The 20,102-nt window shown below is 43.5% G+C and overlaps 1 protein-coding gene across 2 annotated transcripts in view; it reads right to left on the bottom strand.

Moving 5' to 3' along the window:
• THSD7B (thrombospondin type 1 domain containing 7B) overlaps nt 1-20,102 on the bottom strand; it is a 626,924-nt gene that overhangs the window by 138,007 nt on the left and 468,815 nt on the right. For both annotated transcript variants that reach the window (XM_065561607.1, XM_065561605.1), the window contains exon 13: nt 13,076-13,270. In XM_065561607.1, the coding sequence (XP_065417679.1) occupies nt 13,076-13,270 (195 nt within the window). The remainder of the gene's footprint in view (nt 1-13,075; nt 13,271-20,102) is intronic.

Here is a 20,102-nt window from a genome sequence, read left to right as displayed (position 1 = left end):
AAGCCTAGGAGGGAGGGGGAGAAGCAGCGTGCGTGCCGCGGCCACTCGGAGTCTCCCCCTCCCTCCCAGGCTCTCAAACCTGGGAGGGAGTGTGAGCAGCAGCGCGCGAATCAGCTGTTTCGCACGCCGCGGCTGCTTGGGATCTCCCCCTCCCTCCCAGGTTTGAGAGCCTGGGAGGGAGGGCGAGCAGCGGCACGCGAATCAGCTGTTTCGCGCGTCACGGCCACTCGGGATCTCCCCCTCCCTCCCAGGTTTGAGAGCCTGGGAGGGAGGGCAAGCAGCGGCGCGCGAATCAGCTGTTTCGCGCGCCGTGGCGTGCGAGCGGCAACAGCGGAGGTGAGCTAGGGCGGCCGGGGCACATTTTTAGGGGCGGCATTCTGGCACCAGCCATGCCGCCCCTAAAAATGTGCCGCCCCAAGCTTGTTTTGCTGGTGCCTAGAGCCGGCCCTGTTCCCAGGTACACTTTTAGGGCACAAAGCTTCTAACTGGCACCCCTCTTTGAGTGTTGGAACTCACTGTCCAGCCCCTGCAGCTCCTCTGTGCAGAGCTGACCCTTCAGATTCTCCAGTACTTAAACACACCCTCTCCCAGAGATCCACCCCAAAAGTGTGAAACCTCTGGTTACAATTTAACTGTTGGGGCACACCATAGTTGTGAAGCAGTCAACACACTTGGCACAGTCTAACATCTTTATGCGCTTTTATACATAATCACATAAAGCATAGAGAGTATAGATCATACAGAAAACAAACATCTGAAACCATAATGTGTCTCACTAGCTCACCCTTCTCTTGCGAGTTCTAGGGGAACCATCTGGGTGCAGGCAGGCAGGGTATCCCCTGCCGCATGCAGGTTGTTACTTGGTGAGTGGTCTCTCCCTCGTGGACGGGAGAAAGTGACTCCTGAGCAGGCCAGCTTCTGCCATTTAAAAGCTTCTGCCCTTTGTGTCAAGTGACCCCTTTGCCAGTTTCCTCACATGAGCACAGACTCCTGTCAGGTGACTTCATTGCCACGGTGACCTCCCCCATGCTCAATCTGTTCTGGGCAGGACCAGCAGTGCTCGAATTACAGGGCGTCTTGGGAGGGGAAGAGAGCTGGACCCCTTACTACTTTCAGTGGCTGGGCTCCTTCATCCCAGTAGGAAATGAGAAGCACTGCCTGGCACCCTGGCCAACTGCTCAGCAGAGATTGGCTCAAGTCTGCCATGTCCCATCCCACCACTCCTCCTGCAGCAACAAGCTGGGGAGAGAGACAGAAAAGGGGTAATGTACTGAGGGAAGTGGAGGTCAGGGACCAGGGGAGCTGGACGGAAAGGGGTGTTGGAGATCTGGGGATAGGGGTGAGGTTGGGAGATCTAAAATGGGAAAATAGGGTAGACAACAGGAGCTGTCATTATAAAGACCCTGGGAGATGGGTGGGGCAAAGGGTCGGGGGACAAAGATTGGGGCAGGACTAATGGAGGCAGAAGGGGTGTTAAATGCAGTGGGAGGCAGGAGGGTGTTGGGTGGCAGCAGAAGGCCAGCAGGCAGGGATGCTGGGTTGGGACAGGAGAGAGGTTAGAGGTGAGGCAGGGGCAAAAGGCAGATGGAGGGTAATGGTGGGTAGGACAGATGCTGTGGTGGGTGCAAAAGGGGGAGTTATGAATGGGGGAGGAGGTGGGGCAGAAGGGGTAGGGGAGGCAGAGCAGAATGAGGGGAAAACTGGGGTAGGTGTCACAGGTAAGGGAGGAGGAACAGTTATGGGTAAGGGAGGAAGTAGGGCAGATGGCGGGGATGGGGGGATAAGGGTAAGGGGAGAAGACAGTCTTGCTACAGCTGGGGTTGGCAGGACAGAAGATGCCAGCACAGGAGCCAGCCAAGACACACCCTGGCACCTCGCTGCACACTGTTTTCAAAGCGTTTGCATTTGGTAAAAACCCTTCCCCTTTCCCCCCTGCCCCCATAATTTGAAGTCTGGGGACTAGTCTTTTGCCTAGAGTGAATAGATTTCCAATGATAAGAGTCAACTCCCTCTATTATTGTTCTTTTGCCACCAGGCCTTGGAATTTTCAACCCAACTTGGAGGTAAACAGAGTAGAAGGCAAAAGGCCGCACATTCAGAATGGAGTTTGCAGCCTAACAGACACATAGCATTTATAATCTCATGTAGCATTAATAAACTGTACAGACATATCCACAATTCATCACAATAGTATGCTCCCAAGATGCCAATTCAAGACCTCTTGAGCACTCTTCGATAAAATGGAGTTTGGTAAGTAATTATGTAACTACAAAGTCAATAGACATGTTTTCTCTCCCGATATTGCACACAGTAAGAAAATACAGAATACACAAAGACAATCTACATTAGGGGTCGGCAACCTTTCAGAAGTGGTGTGCCGAGTCTTTATTTATTCACTCTAGTTTAAGGTTTCGCGTGCCAGTAATACATTTTAATGTTTTTAGAAGGTCTCTTTCTATAAGTCTATAATATATAACTAAATGATTGTTGTATGTAAAGTATGTAAGATTTTTAAAATGTTTAAGAAGCTTCATTTAAAATTAAATTAAAATGCAGAGCCCCCCCGGACTGGTGGCCAGGACCTGGGCAGTGTGAGTACCACTGAAAATCAGCTTGGGTGCCGCCTTCGGCACACGTGCCATAGGTTGCCTACCCCTGATCTACATGCTGAAACATCTAATTTTCTAGTCCTGCACCCATTAAGGCAATGGGAATTTTGTCACCAGTTTCAGTGGGAACAAGACCAGGACTATAGCTGTACTCTCTATTCATCTCTATTATCCTCAGACGTATACATATATTTCCAAAGAGAAATGTAGAAGTAGCAAGGCCTTAATTTTATTAGTTTCCAAAACCTAATTCTTTCAAAATGATGTGTTCTGGAGTTCTAAGGATAATTTTACTCGCAAATGGGAAACTTTGCAAATTAACAAATAAGAACAAAAACCAAAAAAACAGGGAAATCATTTCCACATTTTTCCAGACAGGAGTTCAAACTATAATGTCTTACACTTAGGTCAGACTCCGATAACAAACCAGTTATCGATTAAATACACTGTTCCATGAGATAGCAAAGTCACCACTTGGGGTGTTTGAAATATTCAAAGGGAAAAAATCAATTTATTTAATGCCAAAAATCCATCCTATAACAAATATACAAGGACAAATTCAGATCTGGGGTAAGAGAATACAACTCAACTGACTTCAGTGAAGTCCTGTACTGTATACGAATATGATAATATGCTTTAAAATACTTGGAGAGTCTTCTAGTGGCGCTCACTGTGTTCTGAGCTTTGCCTGCCACTTTATAGCTCAAGAAGCTAATACCTGTCAACCAAAGGCTTCCAGGGTGGACAAGCTGATCTACTAGCAAACCAAGGGCAGGTCTTCACTACCCGCCGGATCTATAGGGGATCGATTTATCGCGTCTCATCTAGACGCGGATAAATTGATCCCCGAACGCGCTCCCCATCGACTCCGGAACTCCAGCTCGTGAGAGGCAGCAGCGGAGTCAACGGGGACTCACCACCCCCTCACCACCACCTCACTCAGCGGTCGACTCACCACCATCCTCACAGCCAGGTAAGTTGACCTAAGATACGCCGACTTCAGCTACGCTATTCGCGTAGCTGAAGTTGCGTATCTTAGGTTGACCCCCCCACTAGTGTAGACCAGGGCCAAGAGGTAGAGCATTCTACCAGTTAGTTAAGCAGGTATTCTTTGTGAACGCCCAATCACCTGGAATTGGGTGACACCCTAAACAAGGAATAGCTACAGGTACTTAGATGGTATGGTGATAGGCACTATGTTTTTGTGCCGAGATGGCACATAGAAATCAGAGATGGTGCTTTGGTAATCTAGGAGTGTACAGACAGTAAGGCCTTTTGTATAGGCCATCACTGAATATAAAGGTGCTTATATTTCAAAGTGTAGCAGTGTTAAAGAACAGGAAAATTGGTGTTTGTATTTTATTTAAATACAGTAAGCTGGGCCTAATTCTTCACTCACTTACTGTGACAATTTGAAGAATCTGTCCAACATATTAATTGTGTGTGAGATTATGAACTCTCTGTATATATCTTTACCATTCTACAAACTCCATTTCGAACATTCAGCTTCTCTGTGGTCTCTTTACCTGCACGCTGAACTGAAATTCCAGCAGGGGTAGTGGCAAAGACCTAACAATAAGAGTGTGGTTAAACTTTGATGATTGGCCATCTAAATAACAAATAGATGGCGAATGCCCAGGGCAAGTCAGTTTTTCAAGTATAAGCTCTGGTAGGAGGTCACGTTGGCAACAAAGTCACCTGGCAAGGATCTGTGATCACCTGAGGAAGCTAAGCAGGACATCACTTGACAAAGGTGGATGAAAGTTATAAGAGAGCAGGGGCTGATCTACTGAGCGGGGCATTTTTCTTCACCTCAAGATGAGAGAAAAGCAACCCTATTTGTAGTAGTCTAATGAGGCAGAGGACCTGCCTGCCATCCTGAGCACAAAGGTCCCTCAAGCACTCCCAACAGAAAGACGAGGTAGTGAGTAGCATTGCATTTAGAATGTTTAATATTTTCTAAATGAACTGTGTTTCCTTGTGCCTTTTCTGTTAAGTGAAAGAGTAATAACGTGTTAGACTTTGTGCAACATGGTTGTGTGTTACATGTTTCACAACTACCACATGCCTGCTGAGAACCCAGAAGGCTCACACCTTTGCTGGGATTCGGAGAGAGGTAATCACAACTGGACCTGAGGGCCTAGGCAAGTGGGCTGAGGATAACAGACCAAGTTAGTGCCAGAGAAGCCAAGGGAGGCAAAGCCTGCTGAGACATAGGGTAGCTTAAAACACTAGGGAATCCCTCACAGCAATCTGGTGGACAGCTGGCAGGGCAGTGCTGACCAGATCTGTGACGCTTCACTAAGGCAGCTTAAATGAATTTGCCTTGCTGTAGTACCCATAGCAAAGCCAATTTATTGCAATAAAGATTCCTGTCACATATGTCACTGGGAGCAAAGCAACTGATTTAAGCAACCGTAGGAGAACATCAGTTTTACACCAATTTAGGCCCCCTGTCTTAGATGAACCTACTCCTGATTTACACTGGAGTAAAAGTGAGAGGAGATTTAGGTCCATGGTATAATACAGCATAACAAATAGAAGTCAATATAAAGAAAATACATATCTAAACATACCGCAAAAGGGCCATTCACTTAATTCCTTATGATAATAGCTTAGCTATATGTTTAGGCATAGTAATCAGAGATGGATGGAGAATTTCTATTTCTCTGTAAGTGCAGGCATCACTAGGGAAGGCATTATACTATAAATCTTTTGCCAGAAACAACTGAAAATTCTATAATAATGACATTTATGCAAAAGGGTACCTTTATTCCTTAATGAGCTGAGCTCATGAATAAAACACTTTGATTCCGTTACATTTGTATAAGGAATTATGTTATTGAAAACCTGAATCACTCCAAACAATAACAAAATAATCTTGTAGTTGATTACAAGTTATTCCAGAAGAAAAGCAAAGTGATAGCCACTGTACTTATACTACTATTCAATTCCTAAACATTATTATGCTGGATATGTTTACTAAAGCCGTCATGTTTAATTTTTCACTCTGCTGTAAAAGCCTTTGATGCATCACCTCTACTAATGGAACAGCAAAAAGTAACTAAACTATGGTCCTTTTAAATGCAAAACAGAAAATATGAAATGCTTTAAGTGCAAAGCAGTATACCTACCGTAAGTCTTACCCCCCCTCCCCCAATTCAGTTCAATTTGGTTTAACAAAGTACAGCAGAAGAAAAGACTGTTATTAAAACAAATGTCCGTGAATTATTAATGTTCTTCAATTTTAGAGCTTCTCAGTTTGTTCTGTGTTCAAATAACACATCATATTTTTCCAGTAGTTACTGTGGAATGGCTTGAACCAGGATGTTTTACTAATATTTGGAAATGACCAACTAAAACCAGTATAATGCTCTTTGCAAATTCCGTAAGCCCAGCATTACTTATATTATTAAAGTAATATGACTCCCACAACTTTAGATTTCCAACCAGATTTAAGCCCAAAAGTTATAGGCAAGTAACCTTGATTTCTTCTTCAAATGCTGGTTCCTATGTGTATTCCACACATCCACATGGGTGACTGACGAGTAATATTCAGACTGGTGTGTATGTGTGTGCTTAAAGATCTGCAGTTGCCACCATTACATCCACAATCAACTAGCATGTACTGTTGTGTGAATGCATGAATGGAACTCCAGGCCGCTCTGCATATGCCCAGTATTGGTACCCCCTGTAGAGACGCTGTAGAAGCAACTTGTGGTCTTATGGAATGTGCCCTCATTCCATCCAGGGGAGGGATATGTGCTAATTGGTAGCATGTGATGATGCAACCAGAAATCCATTTGGAGATTCTATGACAAGATATTGCTTGATCTCGCAACCTTTATGCTATAGCGAAAAATAGTTTTGGTGATTTTCTAATTGGTTTGGTCCTTTGTACATAGAATGCCAGGCCACATCTGATATCAGTGAATGAAATCTATTTTCTTCAGCAGAAGCATGGAGTTTCATGAAGAGAATAGATACATGGATTGGTTGGTTGACATGGAATTCAGAAATAACTTTAGCAGGGCCGCCCAGAGAGTGGGGCAAGTGGGGCAATTTGCCCCAGACCCCACAGGGGCCCCCACGAGAATATAGTAGTCTATAGTATTGCAAATTTTTTATGGAAGGGGCCCCCAAAATTGCTTTGCCCCAGGCCCCCTGAATCCTCTGGGCAGCCCTGAACTTTAGGGAGGAATCTGGGATGAAAGCAGTGGGAAATCTGCTCCTTGTAAAAAATGGTATATGGTGGATTGGCCATGAATGTTCCCATCTCACTGACCCTTCTGGCCAAAGTAATAGCAACTAAACATGCTACTTCCATGGGAAGGAGGGGACACAGAACATGTTGCCAGAGGTTCAAATGGTGGTCTGCTGATTACTGGGGAAAAGGTCCTAACTAGATCTTTCATGAATTTAACTGATGTTGGTTGAATGAAAATGGAGGGAGGGAGGTATTGCAGCAAGACGGACACACAATGAGCTAATGGAAAGACCAGAGTTCTTCAATGACAGGAGAGAATTTAAAATGACTGGGATATCTGCAGAGTCTGAGGAAGAGTGATCATGCCATGCCCAGAAATGTTTCCATTTAGCTAGGTTACAGGTCCTAGTTGAATCCTTCCTATTTTGATTAAGGATGGCTTGGATGGCTAACAAACATGAGCATTCTAGATCTGATGCCCATCCAAACACAAGGCCGTGAAGTGAAAAGGGTCTGGACTGAGGTGTCTGATTTGGCCATCTTCCTGAATTAGAAGATCTGGGAAGACACAGATCCTGATAGAACAAGTTGACATTCTCAGAAGTTCTAGGAACCACAACTGTCTGGGCCAGGTGAGTGCTATAAGAATGACTCTGGTCCAGTTGTGGTGGATCTTTCTCAAGACCTTGGGTAGCAGGGGAATGGGCAGCAGCTTTTATGAGTTAGTCTATGCATGACAGCAAGAGAGTGTCACCCTCGGAGTTGTGACCAATAGCTGCTCTGGAGTAGTGCAGGGGAAGTTTACTGTTCATTTGGAATGTGAAGAGATCCCATTGAGGTGCTCTCCACTGAGTGACTAGTCCATTCAGGACACAGCTGTGTATTTCCCACTGGTGATCTGCTGAGAAGTGCCTGCTTAGGTTGTCCGCTGAAGAATTCTGAACACCTGGCTTGGGTAATGATGTGGTTTCCAATGCACCAATTCCAAAACCTTCCTGCTTCCTGGCAGCGGGGAAGGGATCTTGATCCAACCTGCTTGTTTAAATAAAATACTGTGGTAATGTTGACTGCCATTACTTGGATATGGAGTGAATGGGAGGAAGGCCTTGCAGACCAGGTGGACAACTCTCAGTTCCAGCAGCTTAATCTGCAGCCTCGCCTCCCTTGGGGTCCAAGTGCCCTGTACTGCGTGGTTGTTCAGGTGAAAGCTTCAAACCAGAAGGGTTGCACTTGTTACAGTGTGTCCTAATAGAGAAAGGAATACCCAGACCATAGTCTTTGGTTTGTGAGTAACCTGTGTTATCAGATTGCTCATTGTCTGAAATATTTCTTTTGGGAGGAAATCTCTTAATGAAAGTAAGCCCAGCGTCATTCCAATAAAGTTTGCCATATGCATGCGGCTCAAAACGGACTGTTCTTTGTTCACACAGACACCCAGTGCTGCTAGAAGATGGAGTAGCCGAGCTGTCCTGCTAGGAGTCAATCATCCAAATGTGGGAAAACTGTGTAACCGTGGTGTCTCGTTTAGGCTGCCCCCACAGAGAAAACCTTCTTGAATACGCTGGGTGCTGTTGCTAGTCCAAAGGGAAGGACTCTGAACTGGTAGTGTTCCTGACCTACTAGGACTCAACCAAACTTTCTGTGGGATAGATGAATATCTCCATGAAAATGGGCACCCTTCACATCGAGAGCTGCAAACCAAATTCCCTCCTGTAGAAAGGGATTATGGATGCTAGTGTAACCATCCTGAATTTTGACTTTTAAATAAAGATGTCCGGTTGTCAAAGATAATGGGTCTCCACCCTCTGTCTTTTTTGGGGACTAAGAAATATACTGAATAGAACCCTCTCCCTTGATACTGAGGTGTCACTTATTCTATTGTCTCTCAGTGGAGAAGAGAATCTGTCTCCTAGCAAAGAATGTCCTCCTAAGAATGTTCCATGAAGAGGAACCAGGAAGGAGCTTTGTGGGGAGGAAAGGAGAGAAATTAGATGGAGTAACCATGGTGGATAATTTCTAGAACCCACCTTTCCTTCATGATAGAGTCCCAATTGTGGGCCAAAAGTGAGAGATGGCCCCAAAGATGGGGGGACAGGGTGATAGAAGTGGTTGGCTTAAATAATGTTGGTCAGTTCTCAACTGAGGCATCAAAAGTAGCTCCTAATGGGTGGTGGGAATGGATAGAGGTTGTGATAGTAGAGGATTTTGAAAATCGAGGTCTCTGAACCCTCTGCCATTGCACAGATATATGACTGGATGTTGGTGGTAGAATGTTTGTGGAGGCAGTTGTCTTGGCCGCTGGTGTTTTCTCTTCAGGGCCAGGGTGTAATTTCTCAGGAAGTGGAGGTTCAATCCAAAGTCTTTCAAAGAGTGTAGACTTACATCAGTTTTCTCGTTAAACAAATTTGATTTGAATAGTAAGTTCTCTATGGTGTTCTGCACTTCCTTGTGAAACCCTGAAGAGTGACACCTCATCACTATACCAGTGTCTAACCCTCTAAATGCTGTGTCCACTGCAACCACTGTAGCTGTAGGGGTGTTTTTGCCTCTAGTCTGCCTTCCTTGATGAAGGATTGAAATTTGGCTCTGGCCTCAAGGAGAAGTTTGTCCTTAATCTGCCAATCTAGTGCAGTTAAAATTATGTTTTGTTAACAAAGCCTGAAATTTTGTGAAACAGAATTGCAGGCTCACAGAGGAAAAAACCTTTCTTCCCAAAAGGTCCAACCTCTTGGAGCCCCTGACAATGGGGATGGTCTTAGGATGTTGTGACCTTGCTCCCTGCATGACTGCTTGCTCCACTAGCAAATTGGGCACTGTATGGGTGAAAAGGAACTCAGCTCCTTTGGTTGGGACAAAATAGCATCTCTTAGCTCTTTTAGGTGTGGAGAAGCAGTAGGCTGATGTATGCCAGATCACTCTGGCTGCTCCATGGTGCCCTCTTTTACCAGGAGTGCCACCTTGCTTGAACCTGTAGCTTACAGAATGTCCTTGGACTTGTAGGTTACAGAATGTCAAGGAGCCAGTAATGGGAATTCTGAACCTTCTTCAGTGGGATCTGAAGGTCATTTGCTATCTTCTGCAGCAGCTCTTGGTACTGCTTCTCATTGTCTGGTGGAGATGGTGAGGACAGACTGATTGCTTCTTCTGGAGATGAAGATGAGATTTCCTCCTCATAATGATGGATCCGGTGGATGAGGAATGGGAGAGGTGTGGTAGGACTCATGGATGGATCCAAAACATCTGCCATATGGTTCCACAGGCCCCAGTAGGGCAACTACGAGGGGTCAACCAGATGAGGGTGACCCCATGGCATCAAGTACTAGATGTCCCTGGGAAATTCATATTTGGGTGGAGGGCATCCGGCTCTCCTTGAGTGCCTATCAGGACTCATCTCGGTTTGAGGAGATGAAGGACTGGCCTGAGCATCTGACTCGTCCGAGTTGAAGAACTGCTCTCATTCCACTGGTGGGGATGACGGTACCAGAAGGTGAACACTCCTACCTGAGCACTGGAGCGGAGATGGTTCCAGTGTTACTGAAGTAATTTTGTCGTCTGGTGTGGCAATGTCCCTCAGGAGAACTGGACCCAAGAGGAGAGGGGACTATAGGTAAGGGAGGAAGATATCGTCTGGCAAGAAATAAGTATCCATACGTCCCGGTGTTTGGGGCATTCCCAAAGTTAGGATCGACAGTTCTGACGCATCCCAAAATGTTGTGGGTGACCAGTCCTTCAAAGGATGGATCAGTACCTCCAAAGAGTCAGGTCCACTGCTCTTAGATGGCCCGGTGGATGCCGATCTTTATGTTTAGGATCGAAGCCACCAATAAAATTGACTGATTCTTTTTCTTTTGCACTTTAACCTCCTGCCTGGGGGGGTCTTAAGCAGTCCTGAGCCCGTAGGATCTGCATACAAAGGCTGGCCTGACCTTGACAGGTTTGTGGAGGAAACTCTTCTCTTAGGAACAGATTTGGACAGGAATCTGTTCTTGTAACCAGGACAGTGCTCCTTACTCTCATGTGAAGCCCTGGATCATGAGTCCTTGGGCTTACACAGCTCTAGGCTTCGCTCCCGAGTTCGTGTTCAGAGGGGTGCTGCTTGCTAGTTGGCATCAATGTATAAGGGGTTTCCCTGACCCAGATCTGAGTGAGAACTCATAGCCTTCTCCATAACCTGTTTCCTCACCTGAAGCTCATGACTTTTACATGTCCACGGAGAATACAAGAGGCAAATGCTTCACTTTTCAGAGATATGCATCTCACTCAAACAGTAACGGTAGCATTGGTGGTCGTCACTCACAGAGAAGGAGCAAGAGAAGCAATTCTTGAACCCCGGACATAGTCCCAGTCTTTAGGGAGGGACTCCCCAGCAAGCGGGAAAAAAAAGCTATACTATAAAAACTCTATGCTAATATAAAAACAAGTGACAATATCTAGTTACAGGCTATAAAAGAAGCTGGAGAAATCTGTGTACGCTGAGGACTCCGACTCAGGCCATGCAGTGGTAAGAAGAAACTGAAGGAGCATCAGCCCTTGTTCTGGAACATGAGGAGATCAACTGCACATGTGTGGGCCAATGGACACTGCCTGTTAAGAATCTCTGGACTTGGGGGGTATGGTGCGCATGCATTCCATGTGTAGAATACACGTAGGGATGAGCACTAGAAGAGGAAACCAATCTGCTAAAGACAAAGAAATGTGTATTTACCTGTCTGATCTGCTTGCCTAGGTAGAGGACAATTAAAGTATATTTACATATAAGGTAAACAAAGCCATAAAACTAAACAAATGGGGGAGATGACCATTTAACAATCATGCTGGAGGACAGAATCTGCACCCCAGGAAGCCTTCCTGGCTTTTGAGGCTGAGACAGTGGACTTTGACTATCATAAGGGGAGCAAGAAGACCTTTTAGTTATCCATCACTGTGGTGACATATTTCAGAATGGTAGCCATGTTAGTCTGTATCAGCAAAAAGAACAAGGAGTACTTGTGGCACCTTAGAGACTAACAAATTTATTTGGGCATAAGCTTTCATGGGCTAAAACCCACTTCATCAGATGCATGGAATGGAAAATAAAGTAGGAAGATATCTATACATATACATATATACATATATATACATATATACAGAGAACATGAAAAGATGGGGGTTACCTTACCAACTCTAACAAGACAAATCAATTACAGTGGGCTATTATTAGTAAGAGGAAAAATCACTTTTGTAGTGGTAATCAGGATGGCCCATTTCAAACAGTTGACAAGAAGGTGTGAGTAACAGTAGGGGGAAAATTAGCATGGGGAAATAGTTTTTAGTTTGTGTAATGACCCTCCACTCCCAGTCTTTATTCAGGCCTAATTTGATGGTGTCCAGTTTGCAAATTAATTCCAGTTCTGCAGTTTCTCATTGGTGGCATAGGGTATAGTGCTCTTTGAGCCTGTGAAAGTTGGATCCCCTAGTGTGGCGGGCTAGGGATGCTGCTAACTTGATGTAAGAAAGAAAATTGCTTAGGCAAAGGTTGTAACTTACTAAAATTAAGTTTTAGTCACTAGAAAATATATGTTTTGTTTTTTGTTATTTGTAATGACATCTGTCTCATTCTTGCTTAGTATCACTTAAATCTCTTTTCTCTGTTAGTAAACTGATTCTTGTTTTATTACAAAACCACCACAGTGCTGTGTATTAAAATTAAGTGTAAGTTGTCAGATAACCTAAAAGGCTGATGTGTGCTCCGTCTCTTTGGAGGCAGCAAGATTCACTGGACATTCTCAGAACGTCCAGTGAGAGGATCTGGACGCTGCAGGGAGATGTCTCTGGGGAACTCAGGAACAGGGGTTCCACCGCTTGTTATTTGCAGGGCAACGTTTAGACTGACCTTTAGCGTCTTTAAGAGTTTGTGGGCAAGGTAGATGGGCTGGTATGTCAGGGAACTGAAACACAGCTTAGCAGCAGCAAAGCTTTCACTCTTGCTAAGGCAAAATGCTAACACAATGGGGCTCTGAGTCCTGAGCATGTCACAATAAGTATCACTTTTGATCCATCTGCAGCCCATGTTGAACTAGTTTGGGTCAATTCCTGCACTGCCTTCACACCTACACACCACATGAGCCCTTTATATAGAATAATGGACAAATATTTGTTCAAAGATGAACAATATTCTATTTGTAATCTGACAAAAGTTCAAAGTCAATTCAGCAACATCGGAAAAAGATTGTTCACAAGTCATGTCCATAAATCATAACATATAAAAGAATGATTGTACCTGTGAGTGATCTTCTTCTACTTTTTGTTGATTCACAATCTGAAGAGCATGCTGTAAATTTAGACCACGGGGTGAATGTGCAATCATCTTTGCAGGGAATTAGACACTCCTGTACCAGGGAAGGCATAGGTTCTGTCCACTTCATGCATTCAGTGACATCTGCAGCATAGTTATTGTCTGAGAGGCATACAACAGCTAGAGAAAAAAAAACCTCTTTGTTAATGCTGTATACATTTAGTTTCTTCATTCTAATAAACCAGCTACCTATATATGCAAGATTTGCTTTTCTATACCAATAATATAAAGAAAATCTATATTTAGTTATTATTCATACTGCATTCAAAGGTGAGCTAGGTGCTTCACAGACATGGTAAAAGACATATCCTTGCTTCAAAAAGCTTATGATGTAAATCAGATTCTGAAAGTTCAATATTCTCAAAGAGTCCATTGTTTTGCACTTTGTGAGCAATATTCTAACCAATTATATAGCATAGGACCATCCAAAAACTATTTGCTGCTACAGCTGGACAACCCATAACAGAAATTTGATATAAGTCATGATATCCATCTTGCTTCAGAAATTAGAATATAACCCTTTGGTTGTACATGACAGCATTTGAAAAGGCAAAGATATAGATAAGTGCTTGTCAGTACTCAAAAAGAATGACTACTTATCTTACAGTCAATTTCAGAGTTTCATAGAGTTTAAGGTCAGAAGGGACCATTAGATCATTTAGTGTGACCTTCTATACACACAGGCTATTAAATTTCTCCTTAACACCCCTATATCAAGTCCAAAGACTTTACTTGCACTTAAGCATTTCAGTCCTCAGGACACTCAACCATATGCTACAGGCATAGAACAGAAGAGACCAAGGTGTCACAATGGCAGGGAATTGATTAGGTGAGATATGCCCAAATTAAATGACCCTATCTAGTGAACCACACCCCATGTTCCAGAGGAAAGTGAAAACCCCCGATCTGGGCGTGGGTGGAATCATCCTTAACCCCAAATCACTGTGACCCTGAGCATGAGAGCAAGACGCACCAGACTGGCACCTTAAGAGGATTTTCTGTACTACCTCTGAGCCCTGATCTACCTTGCCCAGTGTCCAGTCTCCAGCTGTGGTCAATCTCTGATGCTTCAGAGGAAGGCAGGGGGGAAAAAACAGAATACATCTAGCCAATTATGCATTAGGGGGAAAATGTTCCTTCCTGACTGACATTTTGGGGTCCACCCAGACCAGTACGGGGTTCTGTCACTGCCTACCCTGTAAGCTTTGGGGCCCTTGGGTTGTGCAGCCATGGCTCAGATCCCTGCCACTAGTAGGCAGCACACCAGCATAATCTTGCACGCTGGCTTTCACCAGCCCATTTACTCTTTGCAGGGTAACACCAACAGCCCTTCCAGTCCTGAGTATCCCCAAATACTTCCTCCCTGAGTTCTTAATTACCAGCCTCTTGGACACCACTCTCGTTAGTCACCACCACTCCCCGACCCAAGATGTGAAACCAGCCCTCTACTCATCAGCTCACTTTGGCACACACACTCCACAGAGTTTGCACACCACAGACCTGCTTGAAATGAAAATACACAAAAAGTTGATTTAATAGTAAAACCACAGATTCTAATATGAAATAGTAAAGGGGAAGCAAACATACACAAGTTTTGCAGAAAAGAAACAAAGGTGCAACCTCAGCCTTTATCCTTTCATATTAGAAAATACATTTCTAATTAGAAAAGGAATAATAAGAGTTACCTACTGCCTTAAAAGAGTTTCCCAGCATACCATCTAGCTACAGGAGGGATCCAGTATTCATGGACAGCCTCCTGCCTCAAGACTGTCCCCCAGTTCTGAATGCTCCTTTCCATTTAAAAGGATTTGCAGTTTTGTTTTCCTTCAGTCACTGTAGTTATTCAAAGAAGGGAAAACTCCTTCCTCTCTTTGTTTCCAAAGACTGGGGTTTTCTTTTCAGTTTCAAGCTTTTCTCCTTTGCTTTGATAGTTTCTCATTGTTCTTTCCTGGGCTGGACAATGGCAAGGCGCTTGAAACGAGTCTCCTCTGGTTGAGGAGGTAGCCCCTCCTTACCTGGTTGCTTCACTGCCCTGTTGTGAAGCGAAGCTGAAGTCGCATGACAATTACAGTATTCTTTATATACATAGATATACCTTCATAACCATAAACACTGTGTGTGTGTCTCTCTCTCATAATGACTATTAAATTCAGTGCATTACAAGCTTTCACAATAGCTCCTACAGTCAAATAACACAATGTGCAAACAGTTGGTTTAACTGCTTATTGTGGGGGGTCTAAACCTTCTGTTCTCCCCTTAGGGAGACTGTCACACTGTCCCCTGCAGGCTGAAGTCCTGAAGCATGAGATTTATTACAATCAGGTTTAATTCAGAGCTCCAAGTGTTATGAGCATGTTGAGGTAATCCTGTTCTCCCCACGGCCATGAAGAAAGGGGATAAAGAGGGAGAATCAGATTCCAAGGCCAGAAGGAACCAGTATGACCATCCAGCCTGACCTGCCGCATACACAGGCTGGTGAATTTCTCCCAGAAGCTGGATTAAAGCGGATCTTTTAACAAGAGATTTAACCTTGTTTTAAAGATGCCAAGCAATGGTGAATCCACCACCTGCCCTGGTAAGCTGTTCCAATCTTTAATTATCCTCACAGCTAAGAAGTTGCATCTTATGTCAAGGTTAACTCTAACTTCAACAGTTTGCAGTTCTTAAACCTGCCAAAAGACAAAGGGCTGTTGGCCTCAAATTGTCTGCTAATTGAGGAGACAGTCTGCTGTCCAATGGTATCATTTTTCAGCCTATTCTTTGTGGACCTTGTACAGAGAGTCAGAGAGTTGAAGATTTCATTATAATGCCACTTCTTCCCCTTCTGTTCTCCAATGCACCACTAATGCTGATTTACTGTTACAGATTCAAATTTAAAACACTACGTTGCTACTGAAGAAATTTTACATTTTATTTTACTTCAATCTGAACCCAATTCAGAGCTTGCCTGGACATTTGACTACAGTGTGATGCTTAGAGCAATGGCAAAAGTGTGTCTTTGCATATTTCTGCTTCTGTATGAGTTCCCATTCTCCTATTATGCCTAAACTGCGCTTGTCATAGGTGAGGGTAAGAATGCAGATAGGTCATCTCGGGGCAGGTGGTCTCTCTAGGATCCTTGCCCAGAGGGGCTCATCCATTTGGCCCTGCTTCTGTGGACGTGGGGAATTCCACCTCTGTGGTACTAATCCACAGTCCTCCTGATGAAGTCTCCACCAGTTCAGGTGGAACGGAAAGCCTTAGGGACGTGGGAAATGGCTCGCTTAAAGCGTCACACACACATATGCCTCTTTACCCTGAAAAGCAATGAAGAATCAATAGCAAGCTTAATTCAGACTGGGGCTGTATTTTGTATTTAGTTTTGCATGCAATTTTCCATGCCTTAGATCCACCCTCCTTGGGTTGTGATGCTAGTGAGAAGAGGCATTTTGGAGACACATTGTGAATGCATGGACAGATCTGAGAGATCTGCAAGCCATGGGGGCTGAATCCACCCCCTGTTCCGCAAGGAATGGCCAACCCCATTCCTCAGCCCCCATGGAACAATCAGGTGGCAGCTCTGTAAGGGGAACCTCACAGAAATTCCAGTCCCTTGTGTGGGTTTTCCATGTTCGGAAATGAGCTGGGCCTCTTATTCTTAAAATCTGGCAATACTATAATGATAATGCTTAATGCAGAGCCTGGAAATGCCTCTTAGATGAGTCCTGACTGCCAGAATCTGGAGACACAATTCTATTTAAAGGCCTTTAGCTATGTGAGTACCAGTCAGCTCCAAATAGTTCTCTGCCATCTGGGGATATTGCTAGATTCAGTTGGGCATATAAAAGTTTCAGTCATTAGTGAATGACATGTAGGTCACATCATCTAAGCCAGCACAAGAGAGAGAGATGTCATCATGTAATGATGTTGTTTGGGAATGGGGGCCAAGGGTAGCTAAAGGCTAAGTCTGAACTCTGCCGAATAAAAGATAAAAAGCTCTGTAGCAGCCAAACTCCATAAACTCATGGAGGCTCTGGTGCCAGAACTGTAGATATCAGAGACTGATGATCTGAGCCCTTAGCTATCAACTTAGAGTCACGGAGGATATTTCACACAAAAAGAAAGGGAAAGTGAATTGTTCCTTGTGGAAATATTGTGCTTAATAGTTCAAAGCAGGCACACCATTTAGAGTCTCCAATCATAAACAATGGGCCAAATTCATTCATAATATAACTTCACGGACATCAATCTGGTTGGATCGGGGTGAATGTGGCTCAATATGCTTTGCCATTTCATTCTAAGGATAGCAGTGTTAAGAGCTTATTGTACATAGACTGCGACCTTTTTCTGGAAAATGATTTTTTTTAAATAAGAAAACTGATAGCCGTTTAAAAAAATGTTTTTCTCAACTGCTCTGTCTAGAAGATGAATGTTAATATTATTCTGATCCTGAAATGCTAATAATTTCTGGACAGATGACATGAATGGCTGATATTTAAATAGCCAGTGGCAGGAAGGACAGTTTTGTGGTTATGATGCAGCAGTCAGACTCAGAAGAACTGGATACAAATCCTGTGTGACCTTGGGAGAGTCACAATCTTTAAATGCCACCATGAGGACGATGACGCTACCCTACTTCACAGTTGTTTTGGGAAGATACACGTATTAATGTCTGTGTGCTGGCCACACACTAAGTTACAGGGGCAGTATAAGAGGTCTGGACAGAGATTCAGTCTATTGATGACAAATCACAACAAATCATAACAGCTTGCACTTTTATAGTGTCTTTCATTATAGGATCTAAAAGCTTCAATAATAATTAATTCTCATAATACCCCCAAGATTATGAAATACACACTACATATAAGTTAACCAAGGCCGGGACAGGTTGTGACTTGACTAAGGCAATCAATCAGGGGCAGAATCAGGAGCAAAACCCAGAAGACCCTTGCCTAGACACTAGATAACCTCTCTTTAAGGACCAGCTCTGTTGTCAGTTACACCACAATTTGGCCCCAGGAGCCTAGTTAAGACAAGTGCTCTGACTTCATGTAAAACCACATACTATGCCGTAAAGCTGTAAAGCATAACATTATCTAATTTAGATTTTATTATGTCTCAGTTTTAAAGATTTGCTCTATTATTTTATGGAGATTCCAAATTAATCCATACTTTAGTGACTATGCATAATTATTTTCTTCTATCACCTAATATAGCTTAGTGCACCAGAGAAAAGGAAAGGTAATTAATTGTTTTCTTATATCAACTGGTCATTGAAGATACATAGGAAAGCTATGCCAGAATGAAGTCATAGGATTAAAAAAAAAAGAAATACAAATATTTATGGGAGTAGGAGGTGACCTGGAAAAAATTAGAGAAGAAAAGAATTTATTAAAATGTAATTAGATTTCTCAAGAAAATTCAGTATTTTAAAGAGCATGTAGAAATATCGAGAGTTGCTGAAGTCTCTTTAGACTCAAGTGACAGTAAATCAGCATATTAATAACTACCTCCAAATTGCTGATCCTTGCCTTTCACTTTCAATCTTTTTGACCCTTACCATCTCTCAACACTAGCAGTCGAAAACGATACTGAGAGATTCCCATTCTCAATTGTGAAAGCAAAGGGGCAGAGGTTGCTTTCCTCTATGATAAGGCATGGTAATTGTCCTCTGCTGGGAAGGTTAAACAAGTAATAGACTTTAATGCCTAAGGTTTGTACAGCCCATCTTCATCAAGGGCACCAAAATTACTTACATAAAGTTGCGATAATGTCCCATCTTAAGTATAATTGAGGCAAAGTAAATATTTAAAATTTCTCTTTAGGAGTGTTATGACTGCTAGCATCTCCAGGAGATGAACAATATGCTATATGCTACAGGAACTATGCTCCAGCATTTACAATTGCATAATTTAAAAACATGCAGCAATATTTATTATTATATGACAAAATGTCACAATTAATTATATTAACACTGACATGATTTCCAAATAGAGACAGATTTTAAAATAGGCATTCTATGTCCGAATGCTCTTGTAGTCTAACTCCCTGATCCTACAAACATGTACACATATGCTTAATTTTAAGTACGCGATTAGTCCACTGAGCTAAATGTGACCATTCACATGCTTAACTTTAAGCATGTATCTAAGGCTTGGTCTACACTAAACCCCCAAATCGAACTAAGGTACGCAACTTCAGCTACGTGAATAACGTAGCTGAAGTCGACGTACCTTAGTTCGAACTTACCGCCGTCCAGACCCGGCAGGCAGGCTCCCCCGTCGACTCCGCGTACTCCTCTCGGCGAGCAGGATTACCGGAGTCGACGGGGAGCACTTCTGAGTTCGATTTATCGCGTCCAGACTAGACGCGATAAATCGAACCCAGAAGTTCGATTGCCTGCCGCCGAACCAGCGCGGTAAGTATAGACAAGCCCTAAGTGTGCACGAGATCAGGGCCTATATTAGACATAGAACATGGAGCTCAGAGAACTTGGTGATAAAGGTAAAGTGTGGGCAAAGGAAAATAAGGTAGTAGAATAAATAATAATGCAAATCATATTATACAGCATGCATATCTAATAAGTGAAATATTTTAAAGAGAGACAAATGGCACAGGAGAGGAGGAATACATAGCACAAGAAAAAGCTGGGTGAAAAAAATGGGCTTTTAACAGAGACTTGGAGAAGGAGACAGGGACACTTGGAGCACAAGAAGAGTGATGTCGTTCCATGCATAGGGAACAGAACAGAAAAAACCCGGAGACAAGAGTGAGACAAGAAGTGAAAGGGAACAAGCAAAGTGGCCCAGCCATAGGAGAGCGCTTAGAAATAGGCCATGGAGGGGTGAGAGGCAAAAGAAAAGGAATAGAGTGTTAAGGCTGATGTTATTTGCAGAGTGGAGAAAACAACAGGAAATAAACTCAGCATGGCTGCAGAATCCAATTATAAGGTAACTTATGGAAATATGCAACT

This window comes from Chrysemys picta, chromosome 11 (genome assembly GCF_011386835.1).
Source record: "Chrysemys picta bellii isolate R12L10 chromosome 11, ASM1138683v2, whole genome shotgun sequence".
In the NCBI taxonomy this organism is placed as follows: Eukaryota; Metazoa; Chordata; order Testudines; family Emydidae; genus Chrysemys; species Chrysemys picta.
Note: the sequence above shows the minus strand (reverse complement) of the source record. Positions and strands in the feature narration are given on the sequence as shown.